This window comes from Balaenoptera acutorostrata, chromosome X (genome assembly GCF_949987535.1).
Source record: "Balaenoptera acutorostrata chromosome X, mBalAcu1.1, whole genome shotgun sequence".
NCBI classification, from domain to species: Eukaryota; Metazoa; Chordata; class Mammalia; order Artiodactyla; family Balaenopteridae; genus Balaenoptera; species Balaenoptera acutorostrata.
The window spans coordinates 120,977,397-121,000,127 of record NC_080085.1 but is presented as its reverse complement, the minus strand read 5'-3'; the positions used below and the strand labels follow the sequence as shown (position 1 = coordinate 121,000,127).

General features: G+C 44.3%; 1 protein-coding gene across 2 annotated transcripts in view; it reads left to right on the top strand.

The window, feature by feature from the left end:
- The first annotated feature begins 1,294 nt into the window (after window positions 1-1,294).
- Window positions 1,295-22,731, top strand: part of ATP11C (ATPase phospholipid transporting 11C) — a 172,053-nt gene continuing 150,616 nt past the window's right edge. The window contains exons 1-2 of one of the 2 annotated variants that reach the window (XM_057538288.1): window positions 1,295-1,784; window positions 2,236-2,307. In XM_057538288.1, coding sequence (XP_057394271.1) covers window positions 2,281-2,307 — 27 coding nt within the window. In that variant the 5' untranslated portion in view covers window positions 1,295-1,784; window positions 2,236-2,280. Of the gene's footprint in view, window positions 2,308-22,731 lie in introns of both variants that reach the window. The other variant, XM_057538287.1, reaches the window with a different exon arrangement.

The following is a 22,731-nucleotide window of genomic DNA, read 5'->3' as shown; positions in this document are numbered from 1 at the left end:
CACGGTTTTACTTCTTGGCAATTAGGACAGTTTGGGAACATACCTTAAGTCTCCTGCGTTTGCACTTCAATGAGAATGGGCTACTCGTGGCTCACACTATCAAGTGCAAACTTCTAGGGTGTTTCTGAAGATCCTTTTGGGTTTTAGAGTTCCTCCGGGCCGTGCCCGCCCACACATGCTGCGCGTCTGCCAAGACGGTGTGTTCTTTTTCTTAGATTGTCTGGCACTTCCTCACCGACCTCTCCCTCCACCCTGGACTTTGCCCACTGCGCTCCTTCTAAAGCCTTCTCACATTGCAGGGTCCAGTTTAACCTCCAGCGCTTTCGAGAAAGCTTCCCAGACCCCCTTTGCAGATGCACTCGCGCTCTCAGCACTTGGCACTTCTAGTCTAGCAGCCATTACTTTCTAACCTGTTGTTTTGGCACGTGGGTAGCCCTGACCAGAGCGCGACACCTACCCCCACTCTGGGGAGGTCTTTTAAGAAGTCGCCGTGTCCAGCCCTTAACACAGCCTGGTGCAAAGAAAATGCCCAGGAAAGGTCTGTTGAAATGAACCCCAGAGGGGAAAAGGAGAAGCGCTTGCGCCCAGCAGTAAAGGCCCCTCACGACCCAAGGGGAGGCCCGCGGTGTAGCTGGCCCCTGTCCCCAGCGGCACACTGGCAGGAGAAGGTGGCACGGTAGAGGCTCGTGGAGATGCCCCTGAACTTCCTTTACTTATTTCTTCTTTACTTTTTCAGAGGAATCTGAACGTTCTGCTCCAACAGCCTCAGGGCACGCCGTAAAGGGCGGTGCAAACCGGGCGACGTGGGGTTGGGACGGCCAGTCTTGTGGCAATTCTAGCCTCGGCTTTCATATGTAGTGTTTAAAGTTTCGCAAATTCCAGTTCTAAACTAGGAGCCGAGGGTGTAGAGCGTTCCCCGGTGCACAATTTTTCGCGTCCTAGGGAAGGCTCCGGGCATTTGGGGCTTTGCCTCACGTATCCTTTTCACATTTCCCACCGCGGGGAATCGACCGAGCGCTCCTGGCCTCCACTTCCAGCCCAAGCTGAGAACCGCGGCTCGGCCCAGCGGTCTCAGCCGCTTCCTCCTTCAGCCCTCTGGGCAAATCCCGTGCGGGCGTGTGGGGGAGCTCCCAGCCCGCAGTACTAGGCGGAATAGGGGCGCGGCGGGACTACAACTCCCAGGCTGCTCTGGGAGAAGCGAGGGGGAGGGGACGAGAGGGAGGGGTTTGGGGAAGCGGGGTTGTCAGGGAAATCCCGCCCCGCTGCACAGCAGCAACGACACAAAGCCTGACTTTACAACCTAATAGAGAAAGTGGAAGTGAGACGGTTTAGGTGGGGAGACAGGACGAGAGAAAGAACCAGAGGAGGGAAAGCCGCGTAGGTGGGAGCGGAGCGAAGCGAGGGTAGTGGGGAGACCCGCGCCTTTCCAGATGAGGAGGGGGTGGCTTTCATAACTAATCCCCCCGCCCGCGCCCCGCCCCGCTCCGCCCCGCCCGCGCTGGGGTCTCCACAGCGCCCTGCCGGTCCCGGCTCCTCGCGCAGACCCCGGCTCCGCCCCGCCGGGAAGCGGGGAGCCCGGCTGCCTGGCGGGTTCGGGGCGGGCCGGCAGGCTGCACCGTGGCTCCCCAGCCCGGGTGCGAGACGAAAGCGCCGGGCGGGCGACGCGGCTGCCGCGGACTGAGGAGGGGCTGCGAGCGAAGCGGTGCGGCGGACGAGTTAGGGCCGGGGCAGGGCAGGCTGTGACTCCCGCCCGAGCCAGGGGAGTAGTTTCGGGCTGAGGCGAGGTGAGGCGCGGGGCGCCTCGGGAGGGTCCCCGGTGGCCGCGAGCGGGGCGGAAGCACGCGGACTGGCCGCGGGGAGGGCGGGCTGTGGCTCCGTGCCGGGGAAGAGTGCAGACGGCGGGGTGCCGAGCCCGGCGCTGGTGGAGAGATCGGGGCGCCCCCCCCCCTCCCTGCAGGAGGAGCCTAGCGCTCCTCCGCCATCCCTCCCCTGCGCGCTTGGCTCGCTTTCTCCGCGGGCTGCTGCGGGAGCGGCGGGGCCGCCGTCCCCGGGACGGGCGGGGCGGGGGCGGGCGGTGAGTGAGGCGGGCGGGGGCCGCGGGTGCGAGGGCGCCGGGGGGCGGGGGGAGTGCGGAGAGCAGCGGAGGGCGGGCGGGTGGCGGGGCAGCCAGCCTCGCCGTCCGTTTCGCGCCGCCGGCCCACGCCGCAGTGTGTGTTGTGGACGGCACCTTCTCAGACAGCCCAGTAGAGCCCAGCTCGGCGCCCGGCAGCCTTCGACGCGATGTTCCGCCGGAGCTTTAACCGTTTTGTAAGTACACTCCCTGCGGCTCCACGCGTGCCGGTTTGCTTGCTCGCCGGCCCCTTCGCGCGGTCCCTCAGAACAATTTTCTGAGGGGATGACTGCATCTCTGGGAGAAACCACCACCACCCGTTTTTACATTTTAACTGAAACACGCTGCCCAGGCGGCCAGGGTGGGAAGGCAGGTAGGGCTCTCGGAGCAGCCCCCCACCCCGCCGCCCCCGACCCCAGATAATTTATCCGGAGCTTTCCGGGGCTGTTACAGACTCTACCTCGGACGGGGGGCCACCCTTGGGCTGGATGGGGAGGGACCCGTGGAGGGACCGACCCAGGGGCCCCTTGGTTTGCCAGTTAGTCGAAGATGGCGTTTTATTATCAGGGAGGTTGCTTTCTTTTGTTTCCTCTGCCACGAGCACATGGAGGTAAACCTAGACCTGTCACCGTGGCCCAAAAAAGACCTGGGGGCTGAAGGGTGGGAGGCTGGGGCCGGCCTCAGCCTTGCCCGGGGCTCGGCCGGCTGCTGACCCGAGGCCGGGCAAACTTTGGGGACCCAGCCTAAGCCTCTCACCTTGAGGGTATAATAAAAGCGAGAGTGATCGTCAGGGTGGGCTGGGTGGAGGTGGAGACGCGAGGAGACTGCGCCGCCGCTGCCGAGCGCCGGGTCGGAAGCCTCGCCGAGCCCCGAACACCCCAGACATTGACCCAGGGGAGAAGGGAGCTGCGGCTGGACTCCTCCGTCCACGTTGACCCCCTCCCAAATCCCCAGAAAAGGGAATTTCATTGCCGAGGGAGTTTGGCACCGGGACAAGCGATTTCTGGCTACTGACTTTTTTGAGTAATCTGTTTACTCCTGGAGGGTACCTTAAGAATGGAGTAAAACCGGGACCATTTACTTCTGTGCTGCTATTTGTAGCAACTTCCTTAATTGCAAGATGAGGTGGCGGGAATAGAATTTTATTTCTGCCAGTGATGTGAAAGAAAGGGTTCGTCTGTAAATTTTCATTTTTCTGTCCTTAGGAAAAATGGTTGAGCGCTGTGAGCGCCCACCACCCCCCTTCCGATGTCTGTTTGAGAACTTGTCAGTTTGGCTCTTTTCCTGCGATTATTCCTAATCGAAGCGTTGCTAGCATTTTTCATGCGTCGGATGAATTTACTCTCATGTTTTTCTGCGCTTGAAACTTCCCCAAATGTACCCTGGCTAAATGAAATAATTGTACATCCCATTTTAGAATGTTATTATCACAATAGTGCTATGTTAATGTTTTTCTAAATGTTTACCTCACCCAGAAGCCGTGTCTTATGAAATTGGAGCAGGTTTACCTGTGGCACAGAGCAATAGAGGTTGTGCATATCAGGATTTTGAAATCCGTAAGAATTGGATTGTACTGGATGCTTTGCTAAAGCAAGTGACTAAAATTGGTTTCTCACATTTAGCCTGAGAAGGTAAAAGAGCATTGTACTTCATAGTTCTATTTCACATAGATTCTTGTGATCCTGGAGTGTTGTTTGGGGGTGACAAAAAGGGAAAGGTGACAAAGAGGACTAATTGTAATATTTGGGAAAAGGATAATCTTTTCAATGGCTCTCTTATACTGGAAAACAACTGGCCGCTGGTTCATAATAAATTCATTAGCTCAAAATTGAGATCATTTGAAACCAAACAACCCAAGTATCAGTCTAAAAGCCCCCTGTGCTTTTTTGCTTAGCGTGATCTGCGTTGTATGAGTCCGGTAATGAAGCAGTGCTGGCCCAGGAAGCTAGGGCATGCAGTAGAATTTGCAGCAGTTGTTGAGGTGCCAGCCTGCAGGTTTGAGGCTAGTACTTTGCATCCCCGTCCAAGATCTCTGCAGAGAATCACTTACGCTCACACTGAAATGAGCTTTGACCTCATTGTTTCGGCTGGAATGCCCAGCTGCTCACATTTTCCTGTGCAGCCAGGACTATGGTTAAGTCTCCAGCATTTGTACCAGTGCAGTAAATTGAAGGCTTCTCAGGAGTTGTATCTGAGCCCTAGGCCTAGGGCAAGGAATTAATCTGCAAACCCTTGGACTGAATGTGAAACATGCTATCAAATACTCATTGCTAAAGAATGACTTCAAAAAAAATTTTTGGTGGTGGGGGGCAGCAAATTGTAGCTCCCCTAATCAGTGAGCCAAACGCTGTCCTCATCTTTAGCCTGGTAGAGATTGAGGAGCACTCCCATTTACATCACTAGAAGGATACAGTTAAAGATTTAGGTTGGACTTGGCCTTGCACAGCAATGTACATGTAGTCTTAAGTTGTGTGCTTTTATATTTCAGAGATGGGGCTGTGAATTCCTTTCAAAATTGTGCGTTTGTGTGTGTGTGTACCTGTATGTATGTGAAATTGACTTTGAATGTGACATAAATTACAGGGGTGTTGCTTATAGTTCTTGGTCGCTGAAAACTAGATACTAAGTGTTAGGACAAGGCTTTACATTTTAAGCCTGACATGGGAAGTAGTATCAACTTCTATGGCTCAGTAGTGTTTGCTGAATCGTTTTAAAAATGCCATTTATTTCCCCAGGTTCTCCAGTTTCAAGCTAAACGAAATAGTGATTCATTGCATTTTTTAAAGACATGGCCTTGACATCTTTGCCATTAAAAATTGTCTTCTTTCCTTTCTGATGAATTAGGACTTTACTTTTGACAGTTTTGAGGTAGAAAGAAATTGGTGGATTTGGTGTAGGATTTTCGGATTTAGGTATGTAGGGGGTGTCTTAAAAGATTTAAGAGTTGGATGTCTACAAGTACAATAAAAGCACCGCCTGTTCCCAGTCAACATCTCCATTCTCCATAAATACAATAAATAAATAATAGTAGTTTTGTCTATACAATTTATTTCCTTTAAAAGCATGTGGTTTTTTTTAGAAGGTTTTTTTTTTTTTGGCTGCGTTGGGTTTTCATTGCTGCGCGTGGGCTTTCTCTAGTTGCGGCGAGCAGGGGCTACTCTTCGTTGCGGTGCGCGGGCTTCCCATTGCGGTGGCTTTTCCTGTGGAGCACGGGCTGTAGGCGCACCGGCTTCAGTAGTTGTGGCTTGCGGGCTCTAGAGCGCAGACTCAGTAGTTGTGGCGAACGGGCTGGGCTTAGTTGCTCCGCGGCATGTGGGATCTTCCCGGACCAGGCCTCAAACCCGTGTCCCCTGCATTGGCAGGCGGATTCTTAACCACTGCGCCAGGGAAGTCCCTAAAAGCATGTTTAATTGGAAGTCCGGGCTAGTTGAGACTTAAGGGTCAGGGACTTTTATGTTATTTTGTCTTTTATCCTTCATAACATTCCTAGTGATTACAATAGCATTTTCACATGGGTTTAAAGGTTTAATGAGAGTCTAAACAATGAGAATTCCCCCCATTTGACTTAGTAAATTATTTCATGCTAATGATTCAAAATAAGACATTCCTTGATAAAGTAGATCAGGGGGCTTGGCCAAGTGGATGCGGTCTAATTAGCTTGTCAGAGAGTGATATTAAACGGGTATGAATTTCTAGATCATTGACATACAAAAGCTTACGTTTTGAGTTGAAATACTGGAAAAAAAATTATATCTCGGATTCTAGAAGCTCTTAAACTGCTTTGGTTCCATAAATCATGCAGCATATAGTAATGATATCACATAGAAAATTTTATATCTGTCAAAGAGGCCCAGGACTGGAAAGAAATTAGACTGCATAAGGTATAATGAAAATTCAAAATAAGACCAAAAATATTCAAAATAGGTAGCCAATTTATTACTTTGAGTCTGATCTCGGGTGGCCTCGGCCTACAGCGGCTTGAAGCAGGATTTCGGTTCCCCTGCCAGAGACTGAAGTCAGGTCACAGCAGTGAGAGCGCTGAATCCTAGCCACTAGACCACCAGGGCCAGTGGCCAGTGACAAGGACCTGGCCCGTCGGCTTTGTAGAAATGAATTCCCAAAAAGAGACGGAAAGTAGTGAAACAGGTGTTTATTAGGAGGAAAAAGGGCTCAGAGAGAGTCGTGCCCTCTTGGTAGTTCGAATCACTTATATGGGGCGTTTCTTCCAGGTTTCCTTTGGCCAATCATCTTGCTTTGCCTGATTCTTTTTTTTTTTAAATGAATTTTATTTATTTATGTATTTATTTATTTAGCCACACCACACGGCATGTGGGATCTTAGTTCCCCAACCAGGGATCAAACCTGTGCCCCCTGCAGTGGAAGCGTGAGTCTAAACCACTTGACCGCCAGGGAAGTCCCATGACTTTGCCTGGTTCTGAGTCCGTCCGTATTTGGTTTATCTCAGGGTCCTCCCATGTGTGTGCGTGCATCTCTTAGCCAAGATGGATTCCAGCACAGAGGCCTATGGGTAGGTTGACATCACCTACTATGGGGTGGCGCCCCCTCCCTTTTGACCTCCGAGGAGCCTTCCTGTGTAGTCAGGAAGGTCTTCTTGACCCCGAGAATGAGGAATATGAGGTCTCTTTATCTTTTCTCTGGGCAGGGCTCAGCTCCTCTCTGTTCCCGCTATTATCTTTGTCTGGGAGTATCTGCACACAGGGGACAAACTCCAGCTGCTCAGCCTGGGCCCCATCTATCTCCTGCCTCAAGTCCAAGGCAAGGCCAGTCTAGTGAAGCAATATATGAAGGCAATTAATAAAATTCAGGTAATTTTTTTTTTTTTAGGAGCAAGGTTTTTTGTTTTCTCCTTGAATTATCATTATCAGGGTAATTAGACTTTTTCTCTCTGTTTCACTTTACTGAAATCCTTGGCCTGACATTGCTGAGCATGGAAAATATTGATGAGTTTATTTTATTGTGTTTAGAAATTTATCTAAATGTATGTATTGCAGTATTTTTGCATTTACACAAACGTTACAAATGGCCTGTGTGCATCTTGGCTCCTACCAGGTAGTTCATACATGGCTGGGTTTAACAGGTGAATTTGTCCCTACTAAAAGCAACCTTTTATTATCATGTTATATTGTAATTTCTTTTTAACTTACGTGGTACCTTACATTAGTCTTTCTCCACTGGGAGAGAATCAACCCCTAATGCCCTAGGGAATCCATTGTTTGTAATACTCATCTCCTCTGCGTGCATCTTGAGATGAGGAATTATAGTTGAGAAAGACTGCCCTAGACTGTGAAAGCTGCTGGGGGCAAGGACAGTTGGCACAGTGCCTGGTGCATAGTAGGTGTTTGATAAATATTTGAATGAACAGTTTTTATCTGTTTCACATAAATAATAGCTTCTAGTTATAGACAGTGATATTTATAGTAAATTCTTCCTTATGAAGAATGATTAAAGAATGAGGAGTTCTAGTTAATTGGGTGTGATATTGTGATTTTTTTTTTAATTTTTAGCTGTGTTGGGTCTTCGTTTCTGTGCGAGGGCTTTCTCTAGTTGTGGCAAGTGGGGGCCACTCTTCATTGCGGTGCGCGGGCCTTTCAGTGTCGTGGCCTCTCTTTTTGCGGAGCACGGGCTCCAGACGCGCAGGCTCAGCAGCTGTGGCTCACGGGCCTAGTTGCTCCGCGGCATGTGGGATCTTCCCAGCCCAGGGCTCGAACCCGTGTCCCCTGCATTGGCAGGCAGATTCTCAACCACTGCACCACCAGGGAAGCCCGATATTGTGATTTATAATAACAAATATATGTATATTTGGTCTTTGTTGCTGGCCCAGAGCTCCTAAAACCCTCTGAATTTCCAACACTGAGAGTAATAAAGGTGTCTTTTATTACGTTAATTAGGTGAATTGGAAAAGCACCTCAAGTTGGGGGCTGGTTACCAGAGGAACCAACCCTTTGATTAGACGGTTGGAACTTTCAGTCCCACTCCCCTGATTTCTGGGGAAGGGAGAGGGCCTGGCGATTGAGTTCAATCACCAGTGGCCAATGGGTTAGTCAATCATGCCTATGTAATGAAGCCTCCATAAAACCCCAAAAAGACAGGGTTTGGAGAGCTTCCAGGTTGGTGAACTCGTGGAGATTTGGGGGACAGTGGCGCGCCTGGAGAGGGCATGGTAGCTCTGTGCCCTTTTCCCATTCCTTGCCCTATGCATCTTCTCTGTTTGGCAGTTCCTTTTATAATAAACCATTAATCTAGTAAGTAAAATGTTTCTCTGAGTTTTGTGAGCCTCTCTAGCAAAATAATCAAACCAAAGGAGGAGGTTGTGGGAACCTGATCTATAGCCAGTCGGTCTGAAGTACAGGTAACAACCTGGACTTGAGGCTGGTGTCTGAAACCCCAGGCGGGGGTTGTTGGAACCCGCAGTTTGTAGTCAGTTGGTCAGAAACACAGGGGATCACCTGGACTTGCTACTGGTATCTGAAGTGGCGGGGAGGGGATGGTTGAGGGGGGAGTCTTGTAGGATTGAGTGCTTAACCTGGGGTATCTGATGCTGCCTCTGGGTAGATAGTGTCAGAATTGAGGTGAATTATGGGACACCCAGCTGGTGTCTGAGAATTGCTTGTTGGTGTGGGGACCACTCCCCACATAGGAACCGTGATCAGAACCTAAACATTGGGGTCTGCTATATACTGACTACCAGTTTTTAAAGTATTAGAATAAGTCTATCTAACGACAAAACTATACTGACCATAGTATAATCTCTTAGATGATTACACCACCTTATGATCTTGAAGAGCATTATTTCATTCAATAAATATTCACTGAGCATCTGTTATGTACTGGGCACTGTGGTAGGCCCTGGGACACATTGGTGAGCCAAACTCCCTGTCTTCATGAGATTAATTGTCATTACATACACGGCTCAGAGGACATGGTGACTGCTCCATGCAACTTGATTTTTTGTGCATTAGTTACTGTTGTATACTTACTTGTCATTTGCCTTTCTACCAGAAATAAAGTGAACAATCTCAGATGTTTTCTGGTTGTTTGGATTTCAGATGAAAAGGAATTTGTTGCATTTGACACCTTCAATATGACCTATACATGGCAAACTGCTTTTTTGCAAATAGATGTTAGTCTGATCCTGTATAAAGTGGGAAACCTATTTAGAAATGAATCACTATTACTTGAAATAAATATTAAATAACCTGAACACAAGTTTTTTCTTTTTTTTTCCTGATCTGGCTTTTACTGATGAAGCAACATAAAACTCTGAATGTCTTCTAAATACCTTCTATAAGGGTTTACCATTTGCTCCTTCTGTTTATGATTATTGTTCGTAATCTCAAACCTTTAGTGGGTAATATTGAGTGCGTACAAATCAGGTAGTTTCCAGCGCTCTTAATGAGGTTTTAGCAGAGGTGAGATTTGAGCAGGTAAAGCTGGCCATTTTCATATTGATGGAACCGTCCAAATGAGCAGCTGGGCAGTGGGTTCTGGGAGGTAAAGGATGGCCAGTGGCCCCTGGGAGAACCATAACTAACATCCCTGTGTCTGGATGATGTGCAGATAACTAGCCCATGAGTGAATTCAAATACTGGTTTGTTGAGTGATGGAAAAAAATCATTAAGGCTGACTGCTTGTCTAACCTGGTTGATCAGTTCTCCCAAAGAGGTGAAAGCATGGGACACAAAATAAAAACACTTTTTTTTTCCCCTCAAGGTGGTGGGGTTTCCTGTACATCTAGTGCTTTATATGGAATAATCTTTTGCATCTGGAATTCTTGAGATTGGGAGGAATTTTCTGGTTGGGCCGAGTGAGGTTCGAGGCTTCCACAAGTGAAGTAGGTGCTGTTTTCAAGTTTATTTCCGTTCACTTAACACTTACCTTCCTGGCCTGGGATAAAGGTAGATCAGTGGTGATTGTTAAACAACATTAGCACAACTGCAGCATATGTTAACACTACTGCAGTTTAATGATGAATGAGTAATCAGCACTGCAGATATGGGCGCAGGGTGCCCTGTGCCAGCACACTGGCAGACAACCCCTCAATTACTGCGGTGTATGGAGGGATTGCTGGTTCGGCTGACTTCTTGATTATCTGAGGTTTATAGATAATGTTGGACCGTGGATATCCAGATTTGGGAGGTTCATATGTATTTGTGAAATACAGATTGTCATCAGTTTTTTGCCCCATATTTATTTAATAGAATATGGGAGGATTGGTGCAGACTACCCTGTTCAAGCAGATACCGTGTATTTTTTTAGACTCCTGCATTATATGCTGTCTTAAAGCATTATGGTGGCTGTATTTTCCTGGTCTCTTTATCACGTCGGTATTGAAAAAATCAGCAGGTTTTTTTTTTTTTTTTTGGGCTGCGTCGGGTGTTAGTTGCGATATGCGGTATCTTTTGTTGCACCGCAGCCTCTTCCTTGTGGTGCGCGGGCTTCTCTCTAGTTGTGGTGTGCGGGTTTTTTCTCTCTAGTTGTGGCGCATGGGTTCCAGAGGGCGTAGGCTCTGTAGTTTGTGGCACGAGGACTCTCTCGTTGAGACGCGCAAGCTCAGTAGTTGTGGCTCGTGGGCTTAGTTGCCCCTCGGCATGTGGGATCTTAGTTCCCCGATGACCAGCAATCGAACCTGTGTCCCCTGCATTGGAAGGCAGATTCTTTACCACTGGACCACCAGGAAGGTCCCCCCAGAGCAGTTTTCTTGATAACGATTATGCCTTTAGCACAAACCCAATTCCCCAGATAACAACTGTGTTTGTGTCAAGGGTACCAACCTTGTAAGCAGACCTTTTTAAGAATAGCAGTCACAGACTTACCTGGTGGCACAGTGGTTAAGAATCCACCTGCCAGTGCAGGGGACACGGGTTCAAGCCCTGGTCCAGAAAGATCCCACATGCTGCGGAGCTACTAAGCCCGAGCGCCACAACTACTGAACCTGTGCTCTAGAGCCCGCAAGCCACAGCTACTGAGCCCGTGTGCCACAACTACTGAACACCACACACAGCAACGAAGACCCAACACAGCCATAAATAAATAAATAAATTTATTTATTTATTTATTTTAAAAAAAAGAATAGCAGTCAGTCTCAGACCTGCTCTGTTAACTTTTTCCTACATGCTGTTAGGAAATCCTGGTATTTTTCAGTGAATGGAAGTGACTTGCCCTCGGTCATTAAGCTAATCAAGCAGCAGAACTGAGTCTATCTGAGACTCCCAGCAATCACCACCTTTTTTTCATTGCTGCACATACCATGCTTCTGGATTATGGGTCATTCCTTTTCATATTGTTGAATGCATTCACTATTTGTCACTTGCAGCAGAAGAGCAGCCTGCCGGTGGTAAATTGATGCACCCAGTGGGGGAGCCAGGAAGTATTGATGTTTCTGCCAGTTTAGCGTCAACACTTGCTGGTTTCCTCTCTGGAGCATCACAGAGTTCGTGGATTTTCATTTTTTCTGACTTTGGTACTTTCATCACTGCCCCCACTCCTCTTCGTTCCATCCAATTACCCATAGTCCCAACACTCATTTGCATCATTAATTCATCCCATTCTATACATGGCTAGGTGTTAGCTCATAGGCAGCTGATTTTAAAAATCCTTTTGGGTAACATAATTCCAAAGAGCGGGCATAATGAAGAGTATTTAGTTAAGGATGATTATATAGGAAAAGTTGCCAAAAGGAAAACAAAATTCTTGGGCTAATGAATGAATTTTATGGAAATATTTATAAATACTGTTTTACTTCAGGATTGTTCTTTGAGTTCTATGGTCATGGAAAACCCCAGAGATATCTCTCTGGTTATTCTTAAGTTTCAGCCTTTTTTTGAAAACTGTTATCAAAAAGGAAAATTAATAATTCTTTTATGTTTTTGGACAAAGAATAAATCAGGAAATCCTACTGGAAGATGCAGTAATCCTGCAGATCAACAGGGAGCAGAAGCCAGGAGGGAACTGTCACAAGCAAGTTACAGCTGGGTAGAGCAGATTCTGTAAGTTACACCTGTTGTGTAAGCAGTTGGGGATGTTCTTTAAGCTTCACAATTAATGTCGTTTGCAGTAATATGGATTGAGGGATCTATAATATAGTGCACAATTTACTTTGGCTTCTTTTCTGGAAACATCCATATGAATCAAAAGCTTCCTTTGAACACTCCTGCCCTGCTTGGTTGCTATAGAGGTATGTAAGGCACAGCCTTGCTCTCCAGTAGCTTGCAGTCTATTAGAGACAGAAGACCACACACAGGACCAACCTCCTCACAAGGCAGTAGGTCATCAGTGCTATCTTCTTGAAGGCACACACAGTAAGTGCCGCAGGCATTGAGACGAGGGCACCAAATCTCTGGAAGCAGTGGGTGGAGGAGGAGGGATTTGTAGAGGAGGTAGCATGTGAATGAGGTGGTAGGGAACCCAAGGAATTGAAGTTCATGGGATTCTAGGGATCGGCAACCTCATTACAGGAGGAGGCATTTACCTGAGCAATCAAGCCGAGTTATTGCTTATGGCACTTAGAGCAGGGGAACCAGTCAATTGAGAGGACTTAGGTTCCAACTCTTAATGTAGCAGAGAGACAGAAACCTTAATCTTCAATGGCTTATGTTTGCTGTGGTGAAATTTAGACTTTTAGACAGGGAGCACTGAAAGCAGACATAAGGTGGCTTTCATTTCCACAGTAATAGCTGTAGGAATCTCCCAGTAGACACTCTTTTCTGAAATCCTAATTCCAGTGGTGGCGGTCCTCAGTCTTCTGATTTCGATACAGGAACTGGGATGGAATAAACATTTGGGGTAATATTTCATGACCCTGTTTCATATAATATCATATGACTGGTTATTTAGTTGTCCTGCTTACATAATAAGTGCACACTGTCAGAAACTTTTACTACATGGGGACAATGCGGTAGTTTATTATCTTGAGTACTGGTGGTCATTGTAAAAAGCCGGGGATCAGGCCTTTGTCCAGGAGCACATTCCTTATAGTAACACTTCTGTTTCACTGTCACTAAACAACATGGCTCTTAATAGACATTCAGACTTGACCTTCATTGTGCCTTACCAGAACATGAATTGTGTCTTATTCCCACATAACCAATTCATCACCACAAGCTGTTGATGCCACTTTGCTTTATCATCATGACTGCCACTCTAGTGCAAGTCATCAGCATCCCTTCTCTTTCATATTTGTTCCCCCTCCAGTCTTCTGTCTTTGAATAAATGGCACCATCCTCTACCCAGTAGCTCAAGCTAGAAACCTAGCAGTCATCCTTAATAGCCCCTTTCCCTTTATCTCCTACATCTAATCTCAGGAAATCCAGTAGGTTCTGTTTCTGAAAGAGCTCTCAAATCCATCCACTTCTCTGCTTTCCCTACCACCATCCAAGTCCAAACTACCACTATCACTTATGCGGACCCTTGCAATAGATGATCTCATCTACTCCTGCATGCTCCAATCCGTCCTCCACACAGCATCAGAGGGATCTTTTACAGATTCATATCTGAAAGCCTTCAGTGACTTTCCAGTACTCTCTGGATAAAGACCTGACCAGTGTCAGCTTGCACTCTTCCTCACTTTTTTTTCTTTCACTTTTTAAAATTGAGATAAAATTCACATGACAAAAAATTTGCCATTTTAAAGTTTACAGGTAAGTGGTTTTTAGTATATTCATTATGTTGTGCAACCATCACCACAGTCTAATTCCAGGATATTTGCATCACCCCAAAAAGAAGCCCTGTACCTATTAGCTGTTAGTCCCAATCCTTCTCCTCAGCCCCTGGCAACCACCAATCTGCAGATCTGTGGGTTTGCCTATTCTGGGCCTTTCATGTAAATCGACTCTATATGCAATATGTGCTCTTTTGTGATTGACTTATTTCATTTAGCATGTTTTCAGGGTTTATCCGTGTCATAGCATGTGTTAGTACTTCATTCCTTTTTATGACTCAGTAGAAGTCTATATGTCTTTATGCCAGTACTGCGCTGTTTTGATTACCATAGTTTTGTAATAAGTTGAAGTCAGAAAGTATGAGGCCTCCAACTTTGTTCTTTTTCAAGATTGTTTTGGCTATCCAGGATCCCTTGAGATTCTTTGTGGATTTTAGGATGGATTTTTCTGTTACTGCAAAATGTCTTCCTCACTTTTACCTTACATCTGCCAAAGGACCTTTGTATATACCATTTCCCTTGTCTGGTAAACTTCTCTGTTTTAGTCAGTTGCCTGAACTCTTACTCATCTCTCAGGGCTCGGCTTAATTATCACTTCCCCAAGGAAGCTGTCCCGTGTCCTTCCCTCAGACAATGCCAGGTTCCCAGGTTCTCATAGCACTATGAACCTTTCTTTTATATTCTTTATCACAGTTGACTTTACATTAGCATATTATATTTTTTTGCTACTTACATAGTATCACGCTTTCCCCTATGTAGTAAATTCCATGAAGGTAAGAACCATTTTTGCTTATTGCTTATCGCTAATGCTTCAGTGCCTGACATGTAGTATATGCTCAATAAATATTTGCTGACTGAATGAAATTTGATTCCTATCTGTATTTTTAATCTTATTTCCCATTTATAATCATAGAGTTTGAGAGCTTGACTGAGAGATCAAATTGTCCAGTCTTTAGACATCACTGTTGTGTTCAGTTAAAAAAAAAAATCTCTACTCATATTTTAGAAATGAAGTCATTTCCTCTAGCATGCTGTGTTTTGAATATATACAATATAATATCTCTTTTTCATTATATTTTTAAGTATTTAATGGTCTCTGATATACTTAATGAATAACTTTATATTTATGAGCATCACTGTTGTACACACATTTACAACATTGACTTTCTTGAAGTTTGCTGTTATACTTTAAAAGTACTCACTTCGGGAATTCCCTGGTGGTCCAATGGTTAGGACTCGACGCTTTCACTGCCAGGGCCCAGGTTCAATCCCTGGTCAGGGAACTAAGATCCCACGAGCCCTGCGCTGCGGCCAAAATAATAATAATAAATACAATAAAAATACTTCACTATAAATAAGAAATGACATATTTACTGATTAAAGTGTTTGTTTCATTTTATAAGTCTTCTTGATAACTTTTTAGTCTAGCTATTTTACAAATACTTGTTTTTTAAATTTAAAAAATGGTTATATAGAGGTGTAAGTACTTCTAATGTTACTGTTTTTGTGAGTTTATTGCAGTTTTGCTGGGTACCAGATAGTCAGAAATGATAGTGGTAAGGGTCTCATTTAAGCCCTTAATACATGAGGATGGAAATAATCTTTTTATTTTATATGGATCAAAATTCAAAATGAGTTTTCTTTTTTATCTTTTTATTTTTTCGTTTTACCTTCAGTGTAAGCATTTGTGTTCTGTTAGGCTGTGTACAGAAATAACTATTCCATTCAGGGCCTTGAATTACTGATCTATGACTCCATTGATATTCTGCAGGTTTATGGAATTGTTTTAGTTGTAAATTGTCTTTGCCTTCTTACCATTATGATAACAGCTAAAACCAGAGTAGTGAATTCCTGACACTGTTTTAAGTGCTTTATAAGCATTAGTTCATTATACACATTTGCTTATTTTATTAGTCAGCGTTCTCCAAAGAAACAACCAACAGGGTCTTTGTGTGTGTGTAAATACCTATATATTTATTATTTTAATATTACTTACATGTAGGGACTTCCCTGGTGGTGCAGTGGTTAAGAATCCACCTGCCAATGCAGGGGACATGGGTTCGAGCCCTGGTCCAGGAAGATCCCACATGCCGGGAGCAACTAAGCCCATGCGCCACAACTACTAATGGTTAATATTATTTATTTATTTATTTTTATTTTTAATTAATTTATTTAATTTATTTATTTTTGGCTGTATTGGGTCTTTGTTGCTGTGCGCGGGCTTTCTCTAGTTGCGGCGAGCTTGGGCTACTCTTCGTAGTGGTGCGCAGGCTTCTCATTGCGGTGGCTTCCCTTGTTGTAGAGCAGGGGCTCTAGGCATGCAGGCTTCAGTAGTTGTGGCACACGGGCTCAGTAGTTGTGGCTCGCGGGCTCTAGAGCTGAGGCTCAATAGTTGTGGCGCACGGGCTTAGTTGCTCCACAGCATGTGGGATCTTCCCAGACCAGGGCTTGAACCCGTGTTCTCAACCACTGCACCACCAGGGAAGCCCCGTTAATATTATTTACATGTAAATATTTAAATAAACTTCTTCATATATATATATGTGTACACATATTTACACACACACACACACACATACATACACATATAAAGAAACTTACAAGGAATTGGCTTACAAGGCTTACAAGGAATTGGCTCACATGATTATGGAGGCTGAGAAGTCCCAAGACCTGGAGTCAGCAAGCTGGAGACCAGGAGACCAATGGTGAAGTTCCAGTCTGAATGGGAAGGCCAGAGAACCTGGAGAGCTGATGGTGTAAGTTCCAGTCCAAAGGCTAGCGTTAGGCTTGATACCCAGGAGGAGCCAGTGCTTCAGTTCAAGTCCCAAGGCCAGTTAAACCAGTGTCCCAGCTTAAAGGCCATTAGGCAGGAGGAGTTGCCTCTTACTCCGAGGAAGGTCAGCCTTTCTTTCTTCTTCCTTTCTTCCTTCCTTCCTTTTTTGGCTGCGTTGGGTCCTCGTTGCTGTGTGTGGGCTTTCTCTAGTTGCGTCAAGCAGGGACTACTCTTTGTTGCAGTGTGCAGGCTTCTCATTGCAGTGGCTTCTTTGTTGCAGAGCACGGGTTCTAGGCGCGTGGGCTCTAGAGCGCAGGCTCAGTAGTTGTGGCGCACGGGCTTAGTTGCTCCGCGGCATGTGGGATCTTCCCTGACCAGGGATCGAACCTGTGTCCCCTGCATTGGCAGGCGGATTCTTAACCACTGCACCACCAGGGAAGTCTCGGTCTTTTTGTTTTATTTAGGCCTTCAACTGGTTGAATGAGGTCCACTCACATTATGGAGGGCAATTTTTTTTACTCTGTTTACCAATTCAGATGTTAATCTCATCCAGGAATACCCTCACAGACAAACCCAGAATGTCTGACCAAATATCTGGGCAGTATGTGGCACAGTCAAGATGCCACATAAAATTAACCATCACACTTATGTCCTAGGATCATGTGAAGATGAATGAACAAGTCTAAAGTGTGTATAGACCAGGAATGGGAGACTTTACCATAAGTAACTGTAGTCTGCTAGCCTTACCATCTGTAAAATGAAGGGCTTCGACTGCTACTTGGTCTGTAAGGCTCACTGAAGTCCTGGAACTGGTAAAAGATCTTAGAGACCTTTTAGTTGTCCAGCCTCTTCATTTTACAGCTGAAGAAATGGACAGAAAGAGGGCAAATGGCTTGTCCAAGATTATTCAGTGAATGGGAGTTCAGAAATAGGAATTCCAGGCTCAGCTCTGTAATGTATGTCCTCAGTTTCCTCTTTGAACTGCGAGGGCTCCTGGGTCATCAGTATTTAAGTTCTCTCCCAGCTTTATAATGTCGTATAAATGTTTAGGCTTCATAGTCTAGCAGTGGAATTTTTTGACTATTTTCTTTTCTTTTTTTAAATTAATTTTTATTGGAGTATACTTGATTTTTGACTATTTTCTATTGGGTTGTTTATCTCTGTTACTCGTTGGGTCTTCATCTCTCTCTCTCTCTTTTTTTTTTTTGTAAGGAGGGAGGAAGGGAGGGAGGTCTCCATCTCTTGGTTGCTCATTTGACTATACTCTGCCCCAAATTTCATTTCTTCTTTAACAGTAATGAGTGTGAACTAAATTGTCTGTACTTTGGATGGAAATAACGACAGACTTTCATGGGCTTTTAAAAGTGGTTGTGCTTTTCGTTTTATACTGACCTGAGTGATTGGGGGATCAAATGTAGACGCATGCCTTTGTTAGTACTATGTTCTAGAAGTGAACTTAACTCTGATTATATTAACCTCTTAGCTAACAGCTCTAATGGAGGAGAGCATTTTTGGTGGTACTGAAATATGATAGGCAGGCTTCCTGGGGAGCAGCACCACTGTCTTTGCCAGTGGCCACCTGACGTTAATTCCCAAAGACACTCTTACTCATCTCTACTCCTGAACACAGTTAGCTGCACAATGGTAGATAGAGAGGCAGCACTTGGATTGGCTGAGTCACAGCTGCTAGGACACAGTAGGGGCAATAAGAAGACAATTCACATGTACATATTTGAGAACCAGTTTGATGAAAAGTGTCAGTAGAATATATATCCGTGTTTTAAAATGTGAAGCAGTGTAATTAAAATATTGTTGTGCAAATTTAGACATACTACTTATCAAACATACTAATGAAGGCAGTTTAATCAAAATGAAATCAAACCAAAAGACATACTAATGGATTTATAGAATCCATGTTTGGAATTAATATTTTACATAGTCATGAAATTCATGTTGCATCAACAAATGTCTCTTTTGTTCCTAATATATACCTAGCATTGTGGAAGTTTTTTGAGGTATGGGGCTGGAAACTTCTCTGTTATGGTGCCTCCACTAACCAGCACTGTAGCCTTAGGAAAATCACTTCGTTTTTAAATACATTGTCTTTTACAAGTGTAATATTCAGTGCATATAGAAGGACACGTGTTAAATATATGCATAATAATAAAATGACCACTCACATACTTGCACCCCAACTTCAGAATTAAACCATTACCAATATAATTCTACCTGTGTGCTCCTTTCTTATCTCATCCCCCTGCCTCCCCCCAACCCTGTAACTATTAACCTTATTTCTGTGAATCATTCTGTTGCTTTCAAAAATACTTTTAACACATATATATGCAAATTTAGATAATATATTATTTAGTTTTCTTGAGCTTATAGAAATAGTATACCGGTTTTTTTTTCTTACTCAATATTAAATTGCTAAGATTCTTCATAAGGTTTTATGTAGCTATAGTTGATTCATTGTCACTGCTGAATAATATTTTACTTTGGGAATATACTAGAATTTACCCATTCTTCTGTCAATGAACCTATAGGTTATTTGCAGGGTTTTTTTTTTTTTTTTCTGTATGACCAGAAAATGTGTCTTTTAGTGTATATTTATAAAAGGGGTTCCCCCCCAGTGCGTGTAGGATACACATATACATATACAAACACACACTCAAGCATATGTATAGGAAAACAAATACACATAATAACTCTTGAAATGTGCAACTTTACAAGAAGAGATTAAATTGTTCTCCAAAGTGGTTTTACCAGTATGCACTCCCACTAGCAATGTATGAGTTCTCGTTGCTTCATATACTTGCCCTTGATATTGACTTCTTACATTTTGTTGGTTCTCTGATTACTAATGAGGTTAAACATCTTTGCATACGTTTTTGGGCCATTTATGTTTCCCCTGTGAAATACTTGTTCATGTCTTTTAACTGTTTTCTGTTGGTTTATCTTTCTCATACTGATTTATAATTATGAGTCCTTTTCATATTCAGGAGATGAATCCTTTGTTGGTTATATTTTTTGCAAATAACTTAATTTGTGGCTTCGCATATATTTATATATGTCTTTTGATAAAGAAGTTCTTAACTTTAATGTAGTCAAATTTTTTGGTTTCTTTCTTTATGGTTACTGCTTTATGTGTCTTGATTAAGCAATCCTTCCCTATGCCAAAGTTGGAAAAGTAGTCTCCTTATTATTTTTTCTAAAAGTTTTAAAATTTGGCAAATTATTTTTTGAGCCTCATTTTTCAGAACTTTAAAATGCAGTTGAACTGGGTGTTCTGTAACAACCTTTTATTCTTTGACGCTGTGACCTGAAGAAGACAGGATATGTGCGTATATTTTCAGAGATTGCACTGTTCTTTTAGTAATCTCTCCCACTGTGAGGTTTTATATTCTCTCCTACTTTACTTCTCTTTCTCTCATTTCCCCAGCCTCTTCCTTCCTGTTTTCTTCAGAAAATAACCAGTTGAATCCTGCAACATCCTAGTTTCTGTGTTGAAGCAGCACTTTTTAATTGAAATTTATTGAGATAATGCAGTTGTAAGAAATAATAGAGATCCCGTGTACCCTTTACCCAGTTTATGGTAACATCTTGCAAAACTGTAGTATAACGTCACAACCAGGGTACTGACATTGATAACATCCACTGATCTTATTCAGATTTCTCCAGGTATACTTGTACTCATTTGTGTGTGTGTGTGTGTGTGTGTGTGTATTTATTTCTATGCAGTTTTATCCCATGTGTATGTTTGTATATCCACCACCACAGATAAGATGCCGAAGGAAACAGCATTTTTTATAAACAGCATTTTAAAAAGTCTAAATTACTGAATACCTCCAGAGTGTTCTGGAGTACCCAGTTTGGCTGGTGCCCACACAGTTCTAGAGGGCCACCTCAGATTACATAATCCAGAAGCAAATTGATGAACTGAAACCTTGACCTTAGAGATGAAAGAATCTTTGATCTTTGGGTTTGAGGTCCTGGGAGGCCAGTTGGCATGCCCCCAAAACATAATCATCATTTATTTTGAATTGTATATGCCCATATGAACCTGCATTTGAGACATCCTTGTAAAAGTTGCCCTTGGTCCATCATACCAATAGGAGTCATTCAAATTCCACCAGGTCGTCTAGGAAAACAATTAAAAGCATACCGAAATATGCATTGGTTTATATCCCCATAAGTAGAAGCTTACATTATTGTCAGGTTGGTAGTCAAGGACATTTGAAGACTACATTTATGGGAGAGCTACGTATGCTTTAACTCATGTCTACTTCAAAATATTTAAAAATAAACACTCAGCACCTTTTGACCTCTTATGACCGGCCAGGCACTATGCTAAGCAAAGAGGATAGTGTAGTAAATAAAAACAGAAGTGGTTCGTGTCCTTATGGAACTTATAATCTAATTTACAGTTTAAAAATAAGGCAACAGGGACTTCCCTGGTGGCGCAGTGGTTAAGAATCCGCCTGCCAATGCAGGGGACGTGGGTTCGATCCCTGGTCTGGGAAGATCCCACATGCTGTGGAGCAGCTAAGCCCGTGCGCCACAACTACTGAGCCTGCGCTCTAGAGCCCACGAGCCACAGCTACTGAAGCCCACGCGCCTAGAGCCCATCTCTGCATCAAGAGAAGCCTCCGCTCGCTGCAACTAGAGAAAGCCCATGCACAGCAACGAAGACCCAAAGCAGCCCAAAAAATAAATAAATAAATAAATAAAAATTTAAAAAGAAAATAAGGCAACAAATATTATAATTACTCACTTTCAAAAGTTTTGAATAAAATGAATTAGAAACAGAGATAACAGAAATAAGGTCTGTTTTTGATAGGGTAGCCAGCAAGCTCTGTCAGAGGAGATGGCATATAAGCAGATAACTGCAGGAAGGAGGGGCTACTTCTGCAGAGGGGTTTGGGAGTAGATACTGGAACCAGCTTGTTCAAAGGCCCTGAGTTGGGCAAGAGCCAGGCACGTTGGGAAACTGAAAAGGAGGCTAGTGGGGCTGAAGGGCACACTCAGTGGAGGAGGGGGAAGATGGCAATGAATGGAGTATAGGAACTTCTGGGGCGCTGTCTTAGGAGCAATTTGGATCTTGTAATCCGAACTTCTTGAAGCCGTGAAGGTGGTTTGAAGATGTGGAAGTGATAATAATGAAGTTGTCTATTTAATCAATTCACAAATATTAAGTACCGTACCCTGTGTCAGGCACTTCTACTTGCTAGGGATGCACTGGTGAGCAAAACAGATTAATATCTCTGCCCCCATGGACCTTACATTTTAATGGGGGAGGGTATTGTTAGGGTAAAGGATAAGCTGAGAGCTCCAAAATACAATGGCCAGCGAAAGGTAGATCTTTGTCTTTCTGGCCTGTAATAGCCCAGGGCAAGGAGGCAGCTTCTATTCCATGAGATCATCTAGGGTCCCAGGCTAGTGGGGCAGTTCTGCCTTCCTCAGCATTTGGTTTTCAGGTTCCAGCCAGCTAGAGGGAAAGAGGGGTCCAGGGCAAGCTTCTTTAGGAAAATGACCAGGAAGTTTCACACATCACTATTACACATATACCTTTGGCGAAATCTTAGTCACGTAGTCCTCCCTAGCCATAAGGGAGATAGAAAAATGCAGTTTCTAGCTGGAAAGCCAGGTGCTCAGGAAGAAAGGAAGAACAAATTTGGGGGGACAACCAGTAGACAGGGAGACAGACAATAAACAAGATAAATAATTGTAATATCTTGTATGCTAGTGATGAGTGGTAAAGGGAAAAGAAAGCAGGGAAGGAAGTTAGGAAGTATCAGGTGGTAGCGGTTGCAATTTTTCAATAGAGCAACAAAGGAAGGCTTCATTGGCAAGGTGCCATTTCAATAAAGCTCTGAATGTAGTCTGTGAGCAAGAAATACCATTCTGAGTTGTTCTGAGGTTACCATAACCCAGGGTAGGCTTTTTTTTTTTTTTTTTTTTTTTTATTATTTATTTATTTATTTATTTATGGCTGTGTTGGGTCTTCGTTTCTGTGCAAGGGCAAGTGGGGGCCATCTCTTCATCGCGGTGCACGGGCTTCTCACTATCACGGCCTCTCTTGTTGCGGAGCACAGGCTCCAGACGCGCAGGCTCAGTAATTGTGGCTCACGGGCCGAGTCGCTCCGCGGCATGTGGGATCTTCCCAGACCAGGG